The sequence below is a fragment of the Sesamum indicum genome, linkage group LG7 (genome assembly GCF_000512975.1).
Source record: "Sesamum indicum cultivar Zhongzhi No. 13 linkage group LG7, S_indicum_v1.0, whole genome shotgun sequence".
In the NCBI taxonomy this organism is placed as follows: domain Eukaryota; kingdom Viridiplantae; phylum Streptophyta; class Magnoliopsida; order Lamiales; family Pedaliaceae; genus Sesamum; species Sesamum indicum.
The window spans coordinates 6,357,578-6,378,219 of record NC_026151.1 but is presented as its reverse complement, the minus strand read 5'-3'; the positions used below and the strand labels follow the sequence as shown (position 1 = coordinate 6,378,219).

At 34.3% G+C, this 20,642-nt stretch overlaps 3 protein-coding genes across 3 annotated transcripts in view; 1 reads left to right on the top strand and 2 right to left on the bottom strand.

Moving 5' to 3' along the window:
• The window catches only part of LOC105166424 (HSP-interacting protein-like), a 6,310-nt gene extending 1,559 nt beyond the window's left edge, over window positions 1-4,751 (bottom strand). Inside the window, exons 1-3 of the mRNA XM_011085768.2 lie at window positions 4,487-4,751; window positions 1,701-4,082; window positions 1,372-1,600 (exon numbers count right to left, since the gene is read on the bottom strand). Of these exons, the coding sequence (XP_011084070.1) occupies window positions 1,452-1,600; window positions 1,701-3,963 (2,412 nt within the window). The 5' untranslated portion in view covers window positions 3,964-4,082; window positions 4,487-4,751 and the 3' untranslated portion in view covers window positions 1,372-1,451. The remainder of the gene's footprint in view (window positions 1-1,371; window positions 1,601-1,700; window positions 4,083-4,486) is intronic.
• LOC105166423 (protein OS-9 homolog) lies at window positions 12,070-17,366 on the top strand. Its single transcript, XM_011085765.2, has 8 exons — window positions 12,070-12,265; window positions 12,968-13,044; window positions 14,585-14,788; window positions 14,975-15,046; window positions 15,405-15,520; window positions 15,634-15,700; window positions 15,780-15,886; window positions 16,913-17,366. Exons 1-8 carry the CDS (start codon window positions 12,172-12,174, stop codon window positions 17,088-17,090), a joined length of 915 nt encoding a protein of 304 aa, XP_011084067.1. The 5' UTR covers window positions 12,070-12,171; the 3' UTR covers window positions 17,091-17,366.
• The window catches only part of LOC105166500 (NEDD8 ultimate buster 1), a 7,691-nt gene continuing 6,037 nt past the window's right edge, over window positions 18,989-20,642 (bottom strand). Inside the window, exon 11 of the mRNA XM_020695264.1 lies at window positions 18,989-19,536. Within this exon, the coding sequence (XP_020550923.1) occupies window positions 19,166-19,536 (371 nt within the window). The 3' untranslated portion in view covers window positions 18,989-19,165. The remainder of the gene's footprint in view (window positions 19,537-20,642) is intronic.

Sequence of the window (20,642 nt, the reverse complement as noted above, 5' to 3'; positions counted from 1 at the left end):
AAGAACGCGAGTCAAACCATCCAAAATATCTAAACAAAATATAGCTGTAGATTTCCTGATTTAACTCATTTATCTTTCAATTCATATTTGCAAGTTCGCCAAGTTAGTTCTTATTCTCCAGTTAGCTCGTTGATGTACCAAGTACTTTAAATGTCACTCCTCGTTATGTATGTTCTCTTTGTCTTTCCGCTAATCATGTAGAAGCAAACTAGAGCATCCATGTACATCTACTCATCTGCTTGTCAATTTCGTTATGTCCCAAAACCACCTAGGCAATCTTCCCTTTCAACTTAACGGTGGATAGATTTGAGAAGACACAGGGACTATCAGGGAAAAAGCTGAAGTTCCTAAGCTGAGTCGTTGAGGAAACACAGACCAAGGAAAAGTAAAAATTCGGGTGAAATGGTTGGGTGGTACGTCGTCTTTCACTTGTGAAGACCAACAATGAGCGACTTGATCTCTTAAACTTCCTACAATTCCTGAATCATTCAAGTCTTTCTTATCTGAAGTTGACCATAATAATCCTTAGTGAGGTCAGATACTTAGTAACGTGTATCCAATAATCTGCATCTTTACTTGACCTATATATCATCACATTCTCATGTTTTCCTCCTTTGTGATACGTCTCCTGAATTCTGAATATACTGCAATCAACATTAGTTATAATTTGGGTGTCATTTAGGAGGACTAACTTCACCATTCCAAGAGTATAATCTCCATCTAGAACTTACTTCTTATTCAACTACACACTTGGTGCCAATTACTAACATAGGAAGACTATATCACCTCACTTTGTTTATAATTCCTTCGTCACAATATAAGCTCTCATTTAATCGGGCATGGGGTTTTAGATAGAGTTGACATGGTAAAAGTCTCAGATATCATTATACTATCAATTTCCAGAAGTGCATGCAATTCTTAATATCATCGCAGAGCAACTTTTTGTTTTCTAAAATCTCCATATGTCAATATATACCATGGGTGATCAAATGAACAGCCTCTGAAGATCTACTTTTTAATTCTTGCACTTCACACAGGTTCCCTCTACAGAACATAGCTTATTATGCACCCCAAAAAAAAAATTCAGGAAATGAAGAAGCTCCAGAGCTACATTCCAGGTAAAAATTGTTTAACACTCGCAATGATGCTATAAATTCTATATTCGCCTGATACTTAGTGATGAGGTATTATGGCTGTTGTTTCATTCAATTCAATGGCCAAAGGCTCTAAACTCTTTTCCATAAGCATTTTATTAGCACCTATCTTAGCATAATGTCTCTTAAATTTCTTCTTATCTTAGATTTGGGATAAAACAGAAAACATAATATCAGTAAAGATACCAGTCAAGATTATTAGCAAGCTCATACTCACCACAAACACAAAAGGCAAAAATTCTTGGTAACCAGAAAGCTCTTCTGGGTATTTCCTCTATGCTACATCAACAGGAGCACCTATGCATGTTCCAGGACATGATAGAGTTTTGAAACTCGTCGCCGAAGTAGTGGCTCTAATCGGAATGAGGGAACGCTGCTCTGCCACTTTTTTGCTTCATACATTTCATTCCATGCCTGTACTATTTCGTCAATGTTGAATCCTACACCTGCAAGCACATTAAGAGTTCAGAATGATTAAACACTTTGTTGCTTTCATCTTTTTATACAAAATCGGCAAGATATTCATAAACCATACGAATATATTACCTTCTAGTGCCGTGTCATTGGAACAATGATTCTTTATCATAACAGCAATATCGGTAGAAGAAGCACCAGCAAGTTCAAATTTTTCAATAGCAACCTCAAGACACTCGTGCCACACAGGAAGTCCTAGTTTGAACTCCATAATCGATCTTTCATATAGAATGGTGCCCCATAATACATGTATCTGAGACCGAATGTTTGCAGCCTGCTCTGCGGCTTCATCTGCTGACACATGTTTCAACAACTTGTCCAGTTTCATTTTCTGCAACAGAGGTTCAATTTTATTTGGTTGGGAAAACTCAATTACACGTTTTTCCTCTGCATCCTCCCACATCTGCATTCCCTTTTCCATGTTTTCCTCAGCCTTGTTGTAAAGCTCAAGGACTTCTGTTGAAGGCCATGATTCCAGATCGACATCATTGCCAATTGCATAATACCAAGAGAGTTTTGCCTGCTCAAACTGTTGCTGCCCAAGAGCAAGAACAGCTTCATAGAAATCTGGTTTAATTTTTAGAGCTTCCTCATATTTTTTTCCCGCTTTAGTATACTCCGTCTGCGCCCAATCATATGAAGACTTGACCTGTCTGAACACAGATTCTCTGGAAGAATCTTCTGTAAAATATAACCTCTTTCTTGCCCTGGACATATAAACATTTCCACAGTTGAACAAGGCTAGAGCTGCCATCTCCTGGAATTTCTCTGCGGCAGAGCTGAAAAGGACTTGAGCCTCTTCACTAGTGACTGTGTCTTCCATAGCATCTGAATAGAGCTTCATTCCAATCTCATGGAGATCAATATAAGCATCAACATCAAATCCAACATAATTCTTGAAGAATTGCGCAAACTGAATGATCCAATCACTTATACAAGCTGACTCACTGGGTACTTCCTTTCTTTTTCCTATTTGTCCATTTTGAGTAATATTTCTCATCTTAAGATTGTCTTCTACTTCACCCTTTCTAACCTTTTTAAATAGAGTATCTTGATCTGGCTTAACTTCAACGACATACAGCTTCACAGAACAATGCTCTGCAGATGCTTCAGCCATCCTCAGTTCTTCTGTATTGGTGATGGTAACCAAATCACCTTCTTGATCCCTATACTTAACCAGAACAGCCTTAGAGGTGGGAAACCGTTCAGAAATAATTTCCCTAAGTTTCATAAAGTTGCAGTTGAAAGGAATCTTAGCCCATCTTATGTCTTCTCCAAATACTAATTTCACTGTTCGTTTAGGCTCTTCCTCTGTGCTATTACTTAACTTTTCTTCCTCCACGACCAACTTGTCCTCGGTTTTCTTTTCCTCTACCTCATCCTCAGTTTTCCTCATTACAACATGAAGATCAGGTTTTTCTCCTCCAGTTTTTCTTTTAACTTCCTTCTCAGCTCTTCCTTTCTCATCCTTATTTTCCTTCTCATTTTTTCTTTTCTCGCCCTTATGTTCCTTGTCATCTCTTTTTTTCTCCTCCTTACGTTCCTTCTCATCTCTTTTTTTCTCGTCCTTTCGTTCCTTCTCATGTCTTTCTTTCTCGTCCTTTCTTTCCTTCTCATCTCTTTCTTTCTCGTCCTTACTTTCCTTCTCATCTCTTCCTTTCTCGTCCTTACTTTCCTCAGCCTTCCCATCAACTCTCTTCTCCTCTACATTGTTGCTTTTCTTTTTCCGTGCTTTCTCTTTCGGTACTTTGGGTTGAGGTAAAGGAGGTGGCTCCAAATACTCAGGTAACGGCACCAAATCCATAGGAATTTCATTTTCCCTTGAACCCTGTCTCTCGATTGTTTTTTTCACCCTTTCTGCAATTTCAATTGCCATGAGATTGTTCGGTTCAATCTTCAGCACTGTGCCAACATCTCTCAGTGCCAAATCTAGCCTGTTCAATGCTTCATAACACCTAGCTCTCTTCAATAGTGCCTTACTGTACTTCGGCGTGACTTCAAGAGCCAAATTGCACTCATGGATCGCCCTCGGATACTCACTAATACCCAACTGCATATGGCATGCAGCCATATTACTCCTAAGATAGGATACATCTATGTGGTTCCTCGGAAGCAACTTTATGGCTTTCTCATACTTCAACATGGCACCTTCATAGTCCCTCTTCTGAAATAACCTATTTCCTTCATCCTTCAACTCCTGCGACATCAAAATGAATACGGCTGTGTCCTTGTCATAAGTTCTTCCGCCATTCTCATTCGCCTTAGCATGCCTGAAATTCGATTCACCCGATTTATCTCCATGAGATTTCTTATTCTTTCCACTCTGTTTCCCCATGCTAAATCCCAAGATCTCAAACTACCAAACCTTGATATTCAACAACAGACAATTCAAGCTAACTTCTACGGTATCCCAGCTCAATTTATTTCAATGTCTAATAATTAGCTTCAAATTCCCTGTTGTAGAAGTGCATCAAACAACCCCAATAAACACGAAAAAAAAAAAAACCCTATATATCAATCAAATCAACCATAAACCGAAAACCCCAATATGTACCAAGAAATCTGAGATAAATCCCACAAAATTTCAACACAAATACAACAAATGAAAGAACAAAAAATCCCACCAGAAATCGAAAAACACCCAATTCCCAAAACTATGGAAACAAAACTCAAGAACCTGAATATTTATCCAGAAACCTGAGCTAAATCCTTCACCAAATCCCACCAAAATCCAACAAAAAAAAAATAAAAAGAACCAAGAAATGTAAAACAATTCTATAATAAAATAGAAAACAAGATTCCCTTCCCTTAACGCCCAATTCAGAGATTTGTACAGAAATGAAGATAAGTATAAAAACCTTTATTCAGCTACAAGCAAAGTTTCCTGGCTTCTCTGCTCAACAAAAGATATGGGACAGTAAATTACGGTAACACGAATGGAATGAGAAACTTATCTGCATCTTTATTCAAAATTTTTGTTGGGTTTTTGCGGGATAATCAAGAAATTTGGCAGGTTTCTTGAATGGATTATGTGGTTGCAGGTAATGGATGGGAAGAAGACCACAAAAAATTGCCGAGAACAAGAAAAGAGTTCTTGCCAGGTCCACGTAAAAGCCACACAAAAGATTAACAAAATAAAAAAAAAAAAAAAAAAGAGAGAGAGAGAGAGGAAAGCCTGCATCATTTTTCATTTAATAATTTAAAGTGGGATTTATTTGTTTATTTTCTGACAATGTTGGTAATGGGACAACACGAACGTGGGTCCGGATTTCCGTGTATTCCAAGATTGTGGGGAACGTCATCTCTATTACCATTGCCAACGGTCATGTTTGATTTGACGACTACTTCTTAACTAACCTTTTTCTCATCTTTCTTTTTTTTTTTTTTGCAACTCTGAAATTTATTGTACTCATTTTTATGTTGTGATTTTTATTAGATTTGTCTATTCCAAACTCTTTTAGCATTAAACTTTCAATAAAATAATTATTTGACATTATTATTATTTTTATTCTTTTAAAAGTAATAAAAAGTATATTTTTTAAAAAATTAGGAACTTCTCTCTTTGGGATTGGTTTACAAAAAAATCAAAAAGGCAAAAGGAAAGCAAAATTAAAAATTTAACAATATATTTTTGGTAATACATTATTTATTAAGGGCCAATTATTTGCTTAAATTTTTATTGGAGTCAAAAGCATCTTACAATTAAGACATTGAGTGTATAGAATTTGATGTTTGACAAAAGAATTGAAATGAAAACTCTTAACATCATTGCAAACAATGTGGATTCAAAAAAAATTTGAATTTCGGACCTGACCCAGATATTCAAAACGTTTGTATTTGGTAGATCTGATTTTATATTTTTTAAAATATTAAAAAAATATATTTTTTTAAATATACTATAATAACTTTATAAATATGAAATAATAATATTATTAAAATATTTTTTTTATAAATTTATATGTACATATTTTAGACTTTAAAATATTGAACTTTTTAAAATGTATGTTACTTATATATGCATTAAAATGTCCATAAACTATTTATATGTTATTTTAATTTATAAAAATATTAAGTTTATGTATTATATGTAAATATAAGTAAAATATATGCATATTTTTTCATCTATGTATAAATATATTTTACAATTATAATAAAATATATAAAAAAATTGAAAGAATCTAATTCGAGTTGGGTTTGTGGCCAAAACAAAAAAAAAACTCAAGGCCGCCCTGGGACTCTGTCAGGGGACGGGGCGGTCTGTATCTAACCAAACCATTTTCCGTCCTCCACTTCCCACATACATAATATTTGGGTGAATAACAATTTACATCCTATGATATTAAAAATGAGCACATTATCCCTTATGAAAAAAAATATAGCAATTTACCCACCTGTACTTGTTAAAATGAAGCAATTTACCTCCTTATGCAGGGAGGTAGGTAAATTGCTTCATTTTAAAAATCATAGGGGGTAAAATTGTTGTATTTTTAAAAAATATAGAGATGTAAATCGCTATTTATTTTTCATAAGCGGGTAAATTGTTGTATTTTTAGAAAATATAGAGAGGTAAATCGCTATTTATTTTTCATAAAGGGATAATTTACTCATTTGCGATATCACAAGGTGATTGCTTGCATTTTTCCCCATAATATTTTGTCTCATATATCACCTGATTTAAAAAATCCAGTTCCTTCTTTATGAAGGTCTTCATTTTCTCTGTTGAGACTGCCCCATAGTTACAACTCCTCTTTTCTCCATACTGCGTCGGAGTTTTGGTGGCGACGAGCAGGTGAGCGATTCAGCCCCTCTACGAAGTCGGCGCTTTACTTTTTCAATGGTAAATAATTTCTATTAATTTACGGCTGCTTTTTTAATTTATGATGGTTTCCAAAGTATTTATAATTCAAAAGGGTTTAACGCAATTTATCTTTATGTGATATTGTAAATAAGTAAATTTTCTCTCTGTGAAAAAAATAATACAATTTACCCCCTTTATTTTTTAAAACAAAGCGATTTACCCCTGTTTAGGGAAGTAAATTACTTAATTTTAAAAAACACAGGGGGTAAACTGCTGCATTTAAAAAAAAAGACACATGACGGTAAATTGCTAATTTGTTTTTCATAGGGGGTATTTGAACATTTGCAATATCACATGGGCCTAAATTGTATTTTTTCGTCGATAAAAATAATTTAAGATGGGAAATTTGAGTAGATATAGTTGAAATTTTTGTACAAGTATGGGAGTCCTATAATTTAATAAAATAAATATTATTACTCAACACATAGGACACCTTCAGTGTGTGAGGAATAGGAATAATCAAATTAAAATTGATGAAGAAATTGTGGGTGATGGGTAGAAAAGAGGATAGAATCTTTGGTACACCAATGAATGGGTGTGAGAACATGTGATCAAAGTTGAAGGAATTTATATGGTTGGGACACTTTTCTTTTTCCACCAAAGTTTGCATCACTTGCAAGTCACCTAATTCTTCCCCATAAAAAATATGGACCCTCAGTTTATAATTTATTTACACAAATCATCCCTATATTTTTACATAATTATGTAAATCAATTTCGACAGTAGAAAAATAGTGATAGTTTGTAGTGATATTGATGTTTTCGGGAGGTATTTATGTTATTTTTCAGAAAATATGAATGATTCGTATAATTCATATTGGTGTTTTTTATGGGTACATGTTGAATTATTCAAAAAATAAGAACGATATATAAATAAATCATATATCAGAGGATGTGAATATAATTATCCAAAAATACAGCCTTTCTATTAGTGTTTACAATTACCCCCCTCGCAACCCTCCCTTTCTTTAAAAGATGCTCTTTCCTTTTTTATCCTTTTGATATATTTTTATTCTCTATCTTGTCACAAACTTCTCCTAGACAAAAGATGATAAGCATGGCCAAAGATGGAAAAGGCAAATATACCATCAAGAATTAGTAGGGATGTAATTTGTTGATTTAATCTTCATACGTTGTAATTCAACACTATAAAATTTAGCGACGGACTTCGACATCTAAAGATTTTAATATATAATTGTGGAATTAATTCATAAATATTTAAAAAAATTAATTAATGAATGAATAAATTATAGTTTTAAATTTTGATCGTATTAAAATTTGATTGGAGTAAGCTGAAGCTTTATAAAATATTTATAAAAAATTAAATTTAAAAAAAATAGGAGAAACATAATGAATATTTTAAAAATATTTAAAAAATAAATAATGGATGAGGATGGGGCGGCTCCCCACCTTAGTAAACACAAACACATGCACAAACTTCAAGTACACACTGCAGACACACTTTTTCACTATACATATTTTACTATTGCGAGAAGACGAGATAAGGGTAAGAATTTTATTTTAATTATTATAATTTATGTAATTATATTATTTGATTATTGCATTGATTAAATATAACTTATACTATTAGATTTAATATTTAATCGAAAATTTTTATGAGTTTAATTATTTTTAAATTAGAGATTGGATAGATATCTCAATTAAATTAGGGATGTTATAGTTAATGAGTTAGATTACTTAATTTATTAGATTTAATTACTTCTATAATTGATTATATCTATTTAATTAGTTGCTATAATAGTGAGAAATTGATGAAAAATGAATAGAGATATTAGAAAATTATATTTGACAAATATAAGAAGATATATATTTGAAATATTATGTTTATTAACATAGAATATGAGATTTTTTTTAGATAATTCAATTTAGGGATGCTATAGAAAACGACATCTATAAGAAGATGAGGGGTTTAATGGAATAAATTTAAACTATATAATCTTTAGGAAGGTTAAATTGTTTACTTATTTAGAAGAAATGGAACAAAGATTTGAATATTGCTAGAAATAAAATATTAAAAAGCTGGTGGAACTGTACAAATAATATATAATATTTTATTAGAAATTACAATATTCTTAATATATTGATTATATGCATGACAATAAGGAGAAAAAAATTGGTCCGTTAATTTTGTCCTCGATTAATTTTGCTGCTATCATATAGCTTTCTTCAGCTAAGTTCATGAGTTGGAGATAAACGGCTCAAACCGCTGACATCCGCCGCAGGGTAAACCACCGCCTCTCATGTCCTCCGATTGATTCTACCATAGAGGCCAACGATAGACAATAACTCCCCCCCCCCCCCCCCACAGCTTACAACTTTCATCGTACTGTGCTCTCCAAAGAGCAACTCTTCTCAAAATCTCACTCAAAAGGTGCTGAGTTGGAATCCCATTCTAATTAAAGATTCTTGTGGTTCTGGAGGTTCCAGCTACAGGAGAACCAGGAACGGAGAGCCTTCCCCCCCCTTTCCACCCGACTCTTTGGTCTTTCCCCCCCCCCCCCTTTTCACTCAACTCTTTAGTCTTAAGAACGATGGTTTTAAGAATGAGTGATTGCCCTTCTCCGACCCTTACTGCCTAACCTGAGAACGAACGGCTAATGCGTTCTACTTATTGAACAGAGTTGGGCCAGGAGAGTCTCCTAATGCCTTATTTTTTCTTCTCAGTGGAGTTATTTCACAAAGACTTACCGGGGTAAAGAAGAAGGGGGGAAACAAGCTTGGAGAGCGCAGTACAACGGAGAGTTGTATGCTACATTCAGGAAGGATGAATCGCTCCCAAAAAGGAATCTATTGATTCTCTCTTGATGTGGTCGAGGATTTTTTTGCTAAAGGATAAAGTCGAAATTTTTACCACAACACAATTGCACTCCAGATGAAATGCAATTTCCGAAAAGGGGTGCTGTTTTCAAGAGAATCAATGAATAGTAACTTGTCTTAAAAATTAATATTTTGGTATTTATAGTAGTGTTGGAAATTATATGGTGTGGTGAGTTGTATTTGCTTAGTGTGTCTCACACATATCAAATTATTTTTTTACCCTTACAATTTAATATATTTTTTACTAATGTATATCATACAGCCCCACTCTTGAGCGGAATATGTTGATGCAAATTAGTCAAGAAGAACAGAAGTAGAGAGAGAGAGAGAGGAAAAACTTAGCGGTGCGAGGGAGAGGGGACGTGAGAATAAGAATAGACATCCTAGCTTATACAAACTCTATTATCTCTCAACAACCTCTATATGGCCAATCTTGAGGACTCTTAAGTGGCAAAAATTCGTGCATGCCTCTTTCCAAAGAGAAGTCATTCTCTTTGACCTAAATTAGGTCAAACTGGGTCATGGGCTTGGCCACAAATGCACTAGGCCTTAAAAGATCAAGTCCATGTTCAATGGACTTATATTAAGTTCAATTTAATTATAAGCCCATCAATTAAAAGTCCATGTCTTTTAATCCAATTATAAGATTCAATCCTACTCTCTCTTTTAATTTATATGTCCAATTTATAAATTAAATCAAGCCCAATTTATTTAAAAAGATGCGGCAAATGAACTTGTTACACATGCGACAAGCCAAGTGAATGAAGTTGAACATATCCCACAAAAACTGAAAGTATAATTAGAATTAAATTTCTAATTCTTGTTCTTTTAATTGAATAATGGTTTGTCAATTATTCAAAAGTTTTCTGACAAATGAGAAGAAAAGAGAAAGAGCACATGCAGGAAGGAAATGATGTTGTCGTGCATAGAAGAATATGAGTGTAAGTCATCTTCTTGGTTGTTCTATATCTTGGTTCACTTGTATATTAATTTAAGCTTGTTCAGGGATATATCCCACCAACCTCTGCTTTCAAGTTGGCTCCAAAAACTACAACAATAGCACCAACAATGTTTGAGCAATTCAAACAATGCCAAAAGGAGTTCAATATCAGAAAGCCAACACCTTTTATAGAAGGTGAAAAGCCAACTCAAGAATAAGGAAGTTCAAGATCAATGTAAACCAGTATTCTTGTTTTTGCTCAAACACCGGATGTATTTTGGTTGATGATACACAACCTTGTTGCTGGAAATGTTTTGTGATTTGGAGAATACTTTTTAAATTTCATCTTCAAATCGAGAGCATCTTGCAAGCAGTTTAAAAAGTATAATTTTTGCTCGAACATATATCGGTGGATCTTTCCAAGCAAAAAACTCACCCTTCTCTCTCTGAAAAAATTTAAGAAAAAATTCAAAAAAATCAAGAAAATAAAATGAAATAGACTGACAAGAGAAAAACTTTGAGCATATTACCTTCTAATCTTGACAAGAGTGGGACCTCCTTCTTGGGGTTTGTTAGTCCAAGAAGTCCTAATCATTGTTATCTTTCCACAGTAGCAAAAAAGAGGTATTTCCATGGACATGTTGCAGCTAAGAAGAAGGGAGAGAAATGTTTTGTGCAAGTTTGAAGAGAAGAAAATATCTTTTGTTGATTAAAAAGTGTGTTTTTAAGGAAAAAGAGACATTTATTCCCTCCAAACCATGTCCAAGATATCTTCCAACTCATGTCTATAGTCATATCCGATTAAGAATCCCAAAAAATGTCCAACTGAACTATCATGTCACTTTTTCCAGCCAAAAAGCAAATTTTCAACCATCGAATGACTAAATTCAATCAATTTTCAAACTTAAAGAACTTGATAAAAACAATGGGCCTACCTAATGTTGGATAAAATTAAAGGACAATAGTTTATCTTTTATTCATATGTACATAGGGTTTAATGCAATTTATCTTTATGTGATATTGCAATGAGCAAATTATCCCAAAAATAATAATAATTTATCCCCATATACTTTTTAAGATAAAGCAATCTACATCCTTAAACAAGGAGTAAATTGCTTCATCTTAAAAAGTATAAGAGGTAAATTGCTTCATTTTGAAATATACAAGGCAGTAAATTGCTACATTTTTTAAAATGCAAGGAAGTAAATTACTATTTTTTTTTTCTTAGAAAGTAATTTGCTCATTTATAATATCACAATGAGATGATTGCTTGCATTTTTCCTATTTACATATAATACATAAACTTGATATTTTTATAAATTAAAATAATGATATAAATACTTTATAAACATTTTGATGTTTATATAAGCAATACATATTTTAATATTTCAATCCCCAATATATGCACATATAATTTACAAAAATATACTAACCTTTCAATAATATTATTATCTCATATTTATAACGTTATGATAATATTAATTTTAAATAATATATATTTTAATATTGTAAAAATATTAATTGAGTCCAATCGATAAGTCTCTAGTTCAGGATCTAAACTTTTCTTGATGGGGCGGGTGTCGAATTTTGACAAGCCCACTTTAGACCCAATGCAGTTCGTAGAAATTATTGCAAACACCTCTAAGTACATTATAATTTTTTATTTTAAATTTCTCCACTTTTTTCTTTTTTCTCTTTCATGGTGTGTAAATTAACAAAACTTTGACCATGACTGGTCAGTCAACACTTGACATGGCTGATTACTATTGGTTTGATGGTGTGCGATTCCATCACTACAAGCACAGTCGATACCCACTTGGTCTCCTCTGGTCATCGTCTTCATTTGGGGCCAAAGAATAAAATTAGGGTTGCAGAGGATTTCAATTTCCCGAGGAAAGTACCGAAAACATGAGACATACATGGTGGTGGGTGCCCGTACTTTTCGCCGCCGTTCTCTTTTCCGACTTTGTCTTATCTGATCAGCTCATCCCAGCTCATACAGGTATTGGAAAATTTTAAATTACTGACTGGTGACAGATTTTAGTGGTGTTGAATTTTCAATGCGCTGAATTCCCACAGCTGGTAGGGAAAAGAATATTATGAATTTGAATTGTACGATGCTTTGGGTTACTTCCGGCGGAGAGAACTTAGAATCTTGATAGAAGTTCAAGCGTAGTATTGGGACTATGCGAATAGGATGTAAAGATTTTTACTGCGTTTTTTTGTATTAGCTCAAATATGGATTGCCAATTCATGTGGATTGTCTGGATTTTCTGGATTTTCTGCAAAACTGTATGGAGCAAATGAATTAGCGAATTATCACCCATAGACTTACTTTGATTATAGAATTTACAAACGGGAGTCTTAATGAAATGATATTGGAAGGATATACAACTAAAGATGAACTATAAAGCAAACACCTGAACAGGGGTTGGATACTGAATCTGCATGGTTATTCTTTTAAATAACTTAAAGCACTAGTTTATATTATGGTAGATTGGAGGATTAGTGTCTAAGATCACTGGTATAATATATCTTAAGAACCCACATATATATACTGCAATTTGCTGAGCGTTGTAACTAGGTTGAAAGTAGGTTTGGAAACACAAATACTCTTACCATAGTAACTTGATATAACATTTCCTTCGATTAGGTTTTTAGTGCAACTATTCTTTTTCTTTCACGTAGTTTCTTTCATTTTTAGGCGGTACATTTGGTCGGAGCTCCCGGGAACCAAAATTCAAAATTGAGTTCCATCCAGAAGACTCACCTTTCCATCCAGTAAGTGACATTGTGACTATTGGATTATCATTTAGTTTATTTGTAATATAATTTTATTTCATAAGCTTAGAATTTTCGATATGGAGTCATTACTATTATAACTACCTAGCAAAACACTTGAGAGGTATTCCCATTTTCTTTTTTCTTTGAGTTTGAGTAGTGTCTTGAAACTCGCTAGTCTTATTATTGTCTCTGTATGAATTCAAGCAAGAGACAAGTGCGTCAAAAAATTTCATCACTGGTGTAGATAAAACTCATGAAAACTGAGCAGCTCATTTTGTATGGATGAGACATAGTACTAATGTTTTTAACCGTGATTCATATTTTAATGTTTGGCCAGAAACATGGTACATTATACCGCATCAAATGTGGTAATTCAATCGCTCAGGGAAATTCCCTATTTGTTCTTTCTTAGGAATAAAAGATTATCCTGAACTGTCAACTTCTTGGAAATCTTCACTCTTTTTGATCAAGTTCTTTGTCAAGATAAAAGTTCTCTTCAAGGTTACCAATATAAGGATGGTATGGGTTTCATTTCCCATGAGTATTCTTTATTTCATTAGAGATACTACTATAACTAAAAAACTCCTAAAAGGTATTCATGCCCCAATCATTTTTCACAAAACTGTACCGTCCGCCCTGCATGTCTTCCCTGGGGTGTCTCAAGGCCTTGAACTAATGAATGGACTCATAGAGTGCAGGGAAGGATTTTGTTTGCAGTTCTTCAATATATATGAAATAAAAAAGCTGGTGATAAAGCATTTTATCTGAAAGGCAATAGTTGCTTTCGGTCACGGAACAATGACCAGAAAAAGTAGTGTGAACCTCTATGAGCAGGAATTAAGATTTGCAAACAATAGGTTGGCTCAACCATCACCTTGGCTTTCCAAGAGCACAAGAGAGTATGTATGTTGCCTGGTAGATACTTAGAGCTCTTCTCCACTTTGCCACATGCTTTACGATACGTACTTAAATATCTGCGCTTGGATTTATGCTATTTTGCTTTTGTGCTATCACATAGGATGTAGATCTTTATGAGAAATCTGCAAATGGGATGCACTCCCTTTTTGTATGCTGTGTGATAGCATCAGCATATTCTCATGTGAAAAAGCATGTTGCAAGCATTGAGTTATTTGATTATTTTGTTTCTGCTTGACTAGGTAACATGCTAAACTATTGATTATCTTTAATTGGTTTTATTGTGTTACCATTTAATAAATAACGTATACACTAAGAATATCCCAATTTAATATTCATTCAAATCAAGCATTTTGCCCATTCACTTGGTAGACTGTCACCAAATAGGTCATCCTTTCCCTTCCATCGTGTCACATGGATCTTTTTCTGGTGTATGGTTTTCCCTCTATCATTGGACAATGGCATTTTTTCAATGGTTCTATACGCTTGTTCCATGCAATTGCCACAAAGTAAGTTCTTGTGAATTGAGAAAAAGAATAAACCCTGAATAGCATCTGGAGATGTATTGATGTTTGGTATTTTGATTATGTGATTGTTGGGTGGCTAATTCTCTAATTTTCAGGATGATGACCAAGAGTCTATTGTTATGCCCAACAAAAATGGAGAAAAGTTTCTCTGTTTTTTGCCTAAAGTGGAGAAATCGAAGAGTGGAAAAGTTGTTGCTCAACAGAATATAAGTAGCATGATTGTGGAGTCTGAAACACGTATGAAATTGAAGACCCCAGATGAGCTCCTAGAAGTGCTGAAAGATCGATGCTTTATCAGGGTAAAATTTTCAATATCAAAACAAAGAAGAAAAATATAGAACGCTAGAAAGGGATGAAGTCATAAATTACTTAAAATTCATTTGTTGTTAATGGCATCAGTTAATTTGGTTAGTTTATTTCTTTGTACTATGCTGCCTCGTTTATCATATTGGAAAGGCTCACATTGTCCAAATACTTGACTGCAGCAAGAGGGATGGTGGTCATATGAGTTCTGTTATCAAAATCGGTTGCGGCAAATTCATTTGGAGGGTGAGAAGGTAGGCCTTTTCTTGACTCTAAATTGCATGCACAACATTTCCTTGACATTCTTTAGATATTGAATTTCCTTGCTGCTTCAATTTCCAGAATACCATGTCTTTCAGCTGTTATTGTTGCCCTCAGAAATAAAAGCCCACATATAGGTTTACATGAGAATGGTCTCCAAGTTGGCCTTGTGTTTTAACTATTCTTGTAACTTGTTGCTTATGCTGATTATTTAATTTTAGGATTAACTAACTCTTTTGTTCTATATCTATGTATATATATTGCGACTCTTGGACTATTATGTCTTTGTGTCGTTCTTGTTACTGTTCTGTAATGGTGTAAGCAAAAGGTTCCGCATTTAATGTCTTATAGGTGGTTCAAGAGTTTATCTTGGGAGTATATGACGCTGAAGCTACAGAGGCTAACAATCAAAATCTTTCTGATTTATCCACATTGAAGGATCCTCGCTCAAAAGATGCATCACAAAGGTATGGATTTCTGTTTTACAAATTAGAGGGACAGCCCCAGAGACACACTATTGTTGTATAAACTGAAAGGAAATTGTTCTCTGGATAACCATACTATACTTTTACGTATTCAGGTATCATGCTCATATCTTTACGAATGGAACTCTCTGCGATTTAACAAATGAACCCCGCCAAACAGAAGTGGGTATTCAATCTTGTATTTTTCAACCTCCTATCCGTCACTTTGGATTACTATATCTCTCTTGGACTTTAATTTCAGGTCAGGTTTGTCTGTTCTGAGCCCAGAGCAATGATAAGTTCGATCACAGAGTTGTCAACATGCAAGTATGCACTAACATTTCAGTGCCCGACACTTTGCAAGCACCCGTAAGACTGACTCTCTCTCTCTCTCTTATATATATATATATATGAATTTGTGCATGATGGGGTGTGTCTGCATGTGCGATCAGGTGACAGTATAACCTACTCCTTAGACACACATTCTTACAATATTTCTCTTTCCTGATTGCATTCGATGGTGCCGATCTCTGTACTTACAAATTCTTTAAATCTTATCGGCTGGTAATTGATTCAAATTAGCCAGATAATTTTTCTCAGATGAGTATATGTTACTAATTGTACTAATGGTAAGTTAATGTCCACCCTTTGAATCACCAAGCTTGGCAAAGTTGAGGCTTATGTTCAGTCTCTTATCTTGTTGTCTGGATAAGTACTCTTGACTTGATTGTACTCAAGTTTATAGCATTTAGTGTATCTATAAGCATATTATTGTCTATTATGCAAAAGCACAATCTTATGTCATTACCCAATGAAATTTGGCTTTTTAATAGAAAAAGGTAGCGTGTGGTGAGAAAACGAATTCCAAAAATATTGAATATAGCAAGTGTTGAGTTTTCATTTTTCCCATTGTATCTGTGCTGGCATGGCACGTAAATGAAAGTGCCACCACACAATTCCCGTGTATTACCTTAAAAGGCTGCCACTTTGTTTCTGAGGTGGAATCTTTTTATCTGAAAAATGATGTGATATGAATAGATATATTTCAATGAACTAATGAAAAGTGATATGAACAGGTATTTCAACAAAATACATTCTTCTCTGTCCAGCATTTTGCATATGCAACTGAGCATGATGCGTCTTTCTTGTGTAGTTTCACTTATTTCAACGCTTTAGGTCTGTGAATCACAACAATCACCATGGCACCGTCAAGGAAAGTCATTTGAGTTTGCTATTTTACATTCACTGTTATTGTTAGTTCTTGCTGTAATAACCATGCTATGTCAGTGGGCTGGGGATCTCGTCTCGTCAGTCACATAATGCAAATGGTTTCACTGCACCAGCTAAGCATATGCTGCTTTTACAGTTGCTTTAAGTACCCAAATTTCTCTGCAGATTGTTCCATGAAGAAAGACCAGTTTCTCATACTATTCACTGCAATGCTCTTCCCAAGGAAGAACCAAAAGCAGACGCAGAGGCAGCGGCAGAGGCCGACAGTTTTCAAGGGGGAAAGATAACAATGGTTACAGACATCGAGTATCCCCCTGCTATCAATATAGAGCATGCAACTTGAATTTTAGACTATTTTTTGGAAAAAAAAGTATTGTCAACACTGCAGATGGCTGAGGAGTGTTCGTTTCCACACCCATCGCTGAGCTCGAGCTGTCAGCAGTTAGCGTCTATGAGTATGGCCCTTTTGTTTCCATTTAATCATAGATAATCAAATTACTCTGTAAATTTACAGTATGTTTTAGAGAAATACCTTCTATTCAAATCAATATTATCTTTATGTGTAGAGGACTACAATTCCTTGTGATGTTCAAAGGAAAGTCTCATTTTTCCCATCTGGAAGTTCTACAGTCCATTTATTGTTGCATATATTGTTTTTTGGTTCAAGTTTGTTTCATGAGCTGCGCAAATTGTGAATTGCTGTTGGGATTGTATTTTTCTTCCATTAATGTCCGAAAAGTTGCATTCTCAATGTCCAACTTGTCACTGCTGAACTTCATATATTTCCGACTGTGTCCTAATTAATGTCTGACAGCATTTATTCTCCCAACCACCTTTCTCTCTCCAATTTGGTATTGTCCCATTTTTGTGCAAAGACAAGACAATAATGATTGTTTTATCCAATTTGGTATTGTCCCAATAATGATTGTGCACAAAACAAAACATTCAGCTCTGGTAGAGCCCAAAAGCTCCCATACTCTTACCTCCGGTGGCCGATTCTACTAAAAAATGACAAGTAGTGGGCACGACACTCCCCCTCTCTCTTGGTGGACTGTGTCTCTTTGGCATGGAGAGAGAGACAGAGAAAGAGGAGAGAGAGAGAGAGAGAGACAGTGGTGGGCGACTGAGGGGGAAAATGCATAAAATACAATTTTTTTAATTTTCGTTTTTAAAACTAAAAAAAGAAAACCTAAAACGGGGAGTACATATTCTACCAGCAATAGAAGAGTGGTTAATATAAATAATAAATAGTATTATTAATATTATAATATTATATATATTTGTATGCAATAATCATTAATGAGAGAGAAGAAATTTTAGGTGATATCTGAATTAGTTTTCTTGTCTTATTTATGGGTCCGAATGCAATTTTACTTTTAAACCATTGTATGTTATGAAAGTAAATATGTAAAATAGAGAATTTAAAATATGTACTAAAATGATAAACATATTATTGAATAATTCCATCCAGACATATCTCCATTTTAATCATTATTTAATTTATATCGTATTTATCTCATCCCAATCAGAAAATATGGCCTAAACGTTTTATTCAAATTAGTGGCCAAAAAACTATGGGGCATATAGTATTCGACAAATCATTTAGGTTAATTACATTTACATACTTGATTCATGATCTGTTTACACAAATCGTCCATATTTTTTTGTATAATTACAGAAATTATCTATGACAGTCAAATAATTTGTATAATAATGTTGATATTTTCAAGAGTGTATGTATAGTTATTCAAACGGTAGGGGTAGATTTGTATATTATTAGTTTTATAAGAGCTTTGAAACAATAATATATTGAGATTTTTTGAAATAATATTGAAGTATACAAGTCCATAACATTGTTACATTTGACATCGTAACAGCAACATAATCCAAATATTTGTCTGAGATTCGATGACAACAACAACAGACAAGAAAATCCATCCCTACCTATTATTTCAAAATTTACATATATTAATGATAATATTCGATCAGTATACATATAAATAAATTTCATTTTGAAAAATAACTCTTAAGTGATTGTACATTCCGTCGTCCATAATCAACTGAACCAAACAAAGCCTATAAAATGTACCATGAGAATTTTCTTTTCTTTCTTTTTTTCGTCGAAGTGAGTAATTTGTAAGTACCTCGTGAACGGGCCTTGTTTATGGTGGAAATCAAGGCCGAGAGCACCTCTTTGTTACAAAAAAGAAAAAAAATAATAATAACTTCTAACTAAGTGAGAAGGTTACTTCAAACGAGACGAATAAATTAAAAGACATGATTAGATTATACGCGAACGATCTTGTTAGCATGAACTAGGTAAGAAACCTCATCTATCTTCATATTTAGCATAATCAAGTGCTTAAGATAGACTATACAGAAGGGGTATGCTTGTAGGCCATGAACATCTAAGACATTTCACTGGAGAGATGAGACTTTATCGACATTCTCTGCAGAACTCAACAAAGCCAAGTACTCGATTATAGCTTCACCTTCTTTCGTGACTTCAATGTCATAGTCTGAGTAAGCATCTGCGTTTTGCAGTCCCTCAGTAAGTTGGTCCTCCATCTCCATGTCCCGCTCCAACATATCGTCTTGGGTTGACTGACCGGCACCGCCGCCTTCAGGATTGGATCCTATGTCGTGCTCTGCACCTAATCCATCTGTTCCATGAGTGTCGGGTGGCAGAACAGAAGGATTCGCTTGTTCGACTGCATTTGCATTGGGTTGTCCAAGTAGATAATTTAGTGCTTCTTCTTCGCTGCCAAACGTACGAAGAGCGCTGTCCACTGCAAACACGAGGAATATATGAAACATGAAAAATGGAAATCAAGATTAATATCATTACACAGGAAACCAATATGCCTTTTCTTGATTCGTCCTCAATTTTCCTCGAATTCCCAGAGCAAGGAAGCAAAAATAAAGAATCAATAATTGCTCACGTTACAGTTGGCCCTCTGTTAAATACCCATGTTAAATTTCAATTCAGGTTCCATTTAGGACTATCCAGCCACTGAATTTGTATTTTTAATCTCAACCCCAAATCGAGACCTGCTAAGTTGCGCATTGGAGAGTTCGGTTGGAGCTGACCCGAACGACCTCGATAGTGCTCTCTGGTTTCAGGTTGGCACCCTAACGTTCAATCTAGGTCATCAATGAACCTAGCCAAAGAGACATGCATCAAATGTACTATTCCAACCCAATTTGTCCTGGACGGCACTACTGTACTTGCATGCATAAGCTCATCTTTTACTCTGTTCTTTTACCCAACATTCTCACCTTAACTAGATTAGATCTGTGTAGAGGTTTCTTAATTTTCATGCTTGTCTGAGACAAGAATGACTGGTTTTATGGTGTTCCCAAAGATTTTCCTTTTAGGTAACTCTAAACTCCATAGGCTTAGCCAGACTAATTTCATTGAATAACATCACCTCTGATATTAACCTAGCCTATATGAAAATATTCATTTTCTGTTTTTCCTGAACAAGAATCTTCCCTCTTTTCAGCATGTAGTCAGCAATTACTAAAACTAAACTGGGTTCTAAATCCTGTGCACTTTTCCCCCAAGCAACACTTGCTAATATCATCAACAAGAGAATTAAATAATAACAAGGCATACACCATTTCAGCAAAAAAAACAGAAAAATGAAAAAGAAAAAGAAAATGCATTCATCAGTAGGGCCTTATCTTACACACCGTCAGATAATTCAACTATGATACAACAACTAAATGAGTACATTGAAATCATGCATAAAAATTAGGAAGTAATGACTCTTCTCTATTAGTTCTTGCTATGGCTCCCACTTAAATAATCTTATGAACTTATCACTTTTTGTCACTCAGTATTCTGATCTTCACATAACAAATTAACTTTATATGTATCTTCTACATACTA

Excerpts from the sequence above, each read along its gene's own strand:
- LOC105166423 (XM_011085765.2), top strand. The coding sequence starts at position 12,172 with ATGAGACATACATGGTGGTGGGTGCCCGTACTTTTCGCCGCCGTTCTC. Across the intron at positions 14,789-14,974 it reads AAGATCGATGCTTTATCAGG|CAAGAGGGATGGTGGTCATA; the intron begins GTAAAATTTTCA and ends ACTTGACTGCAG. Across the intron at positions 15,887-16,912 it reads CCGACACTTTGCAAGCACCC|ATTGTTCCATGAAGAAAGAC; the intron begins GTAAGACTGACT and ends ATTTCTCTGCAG.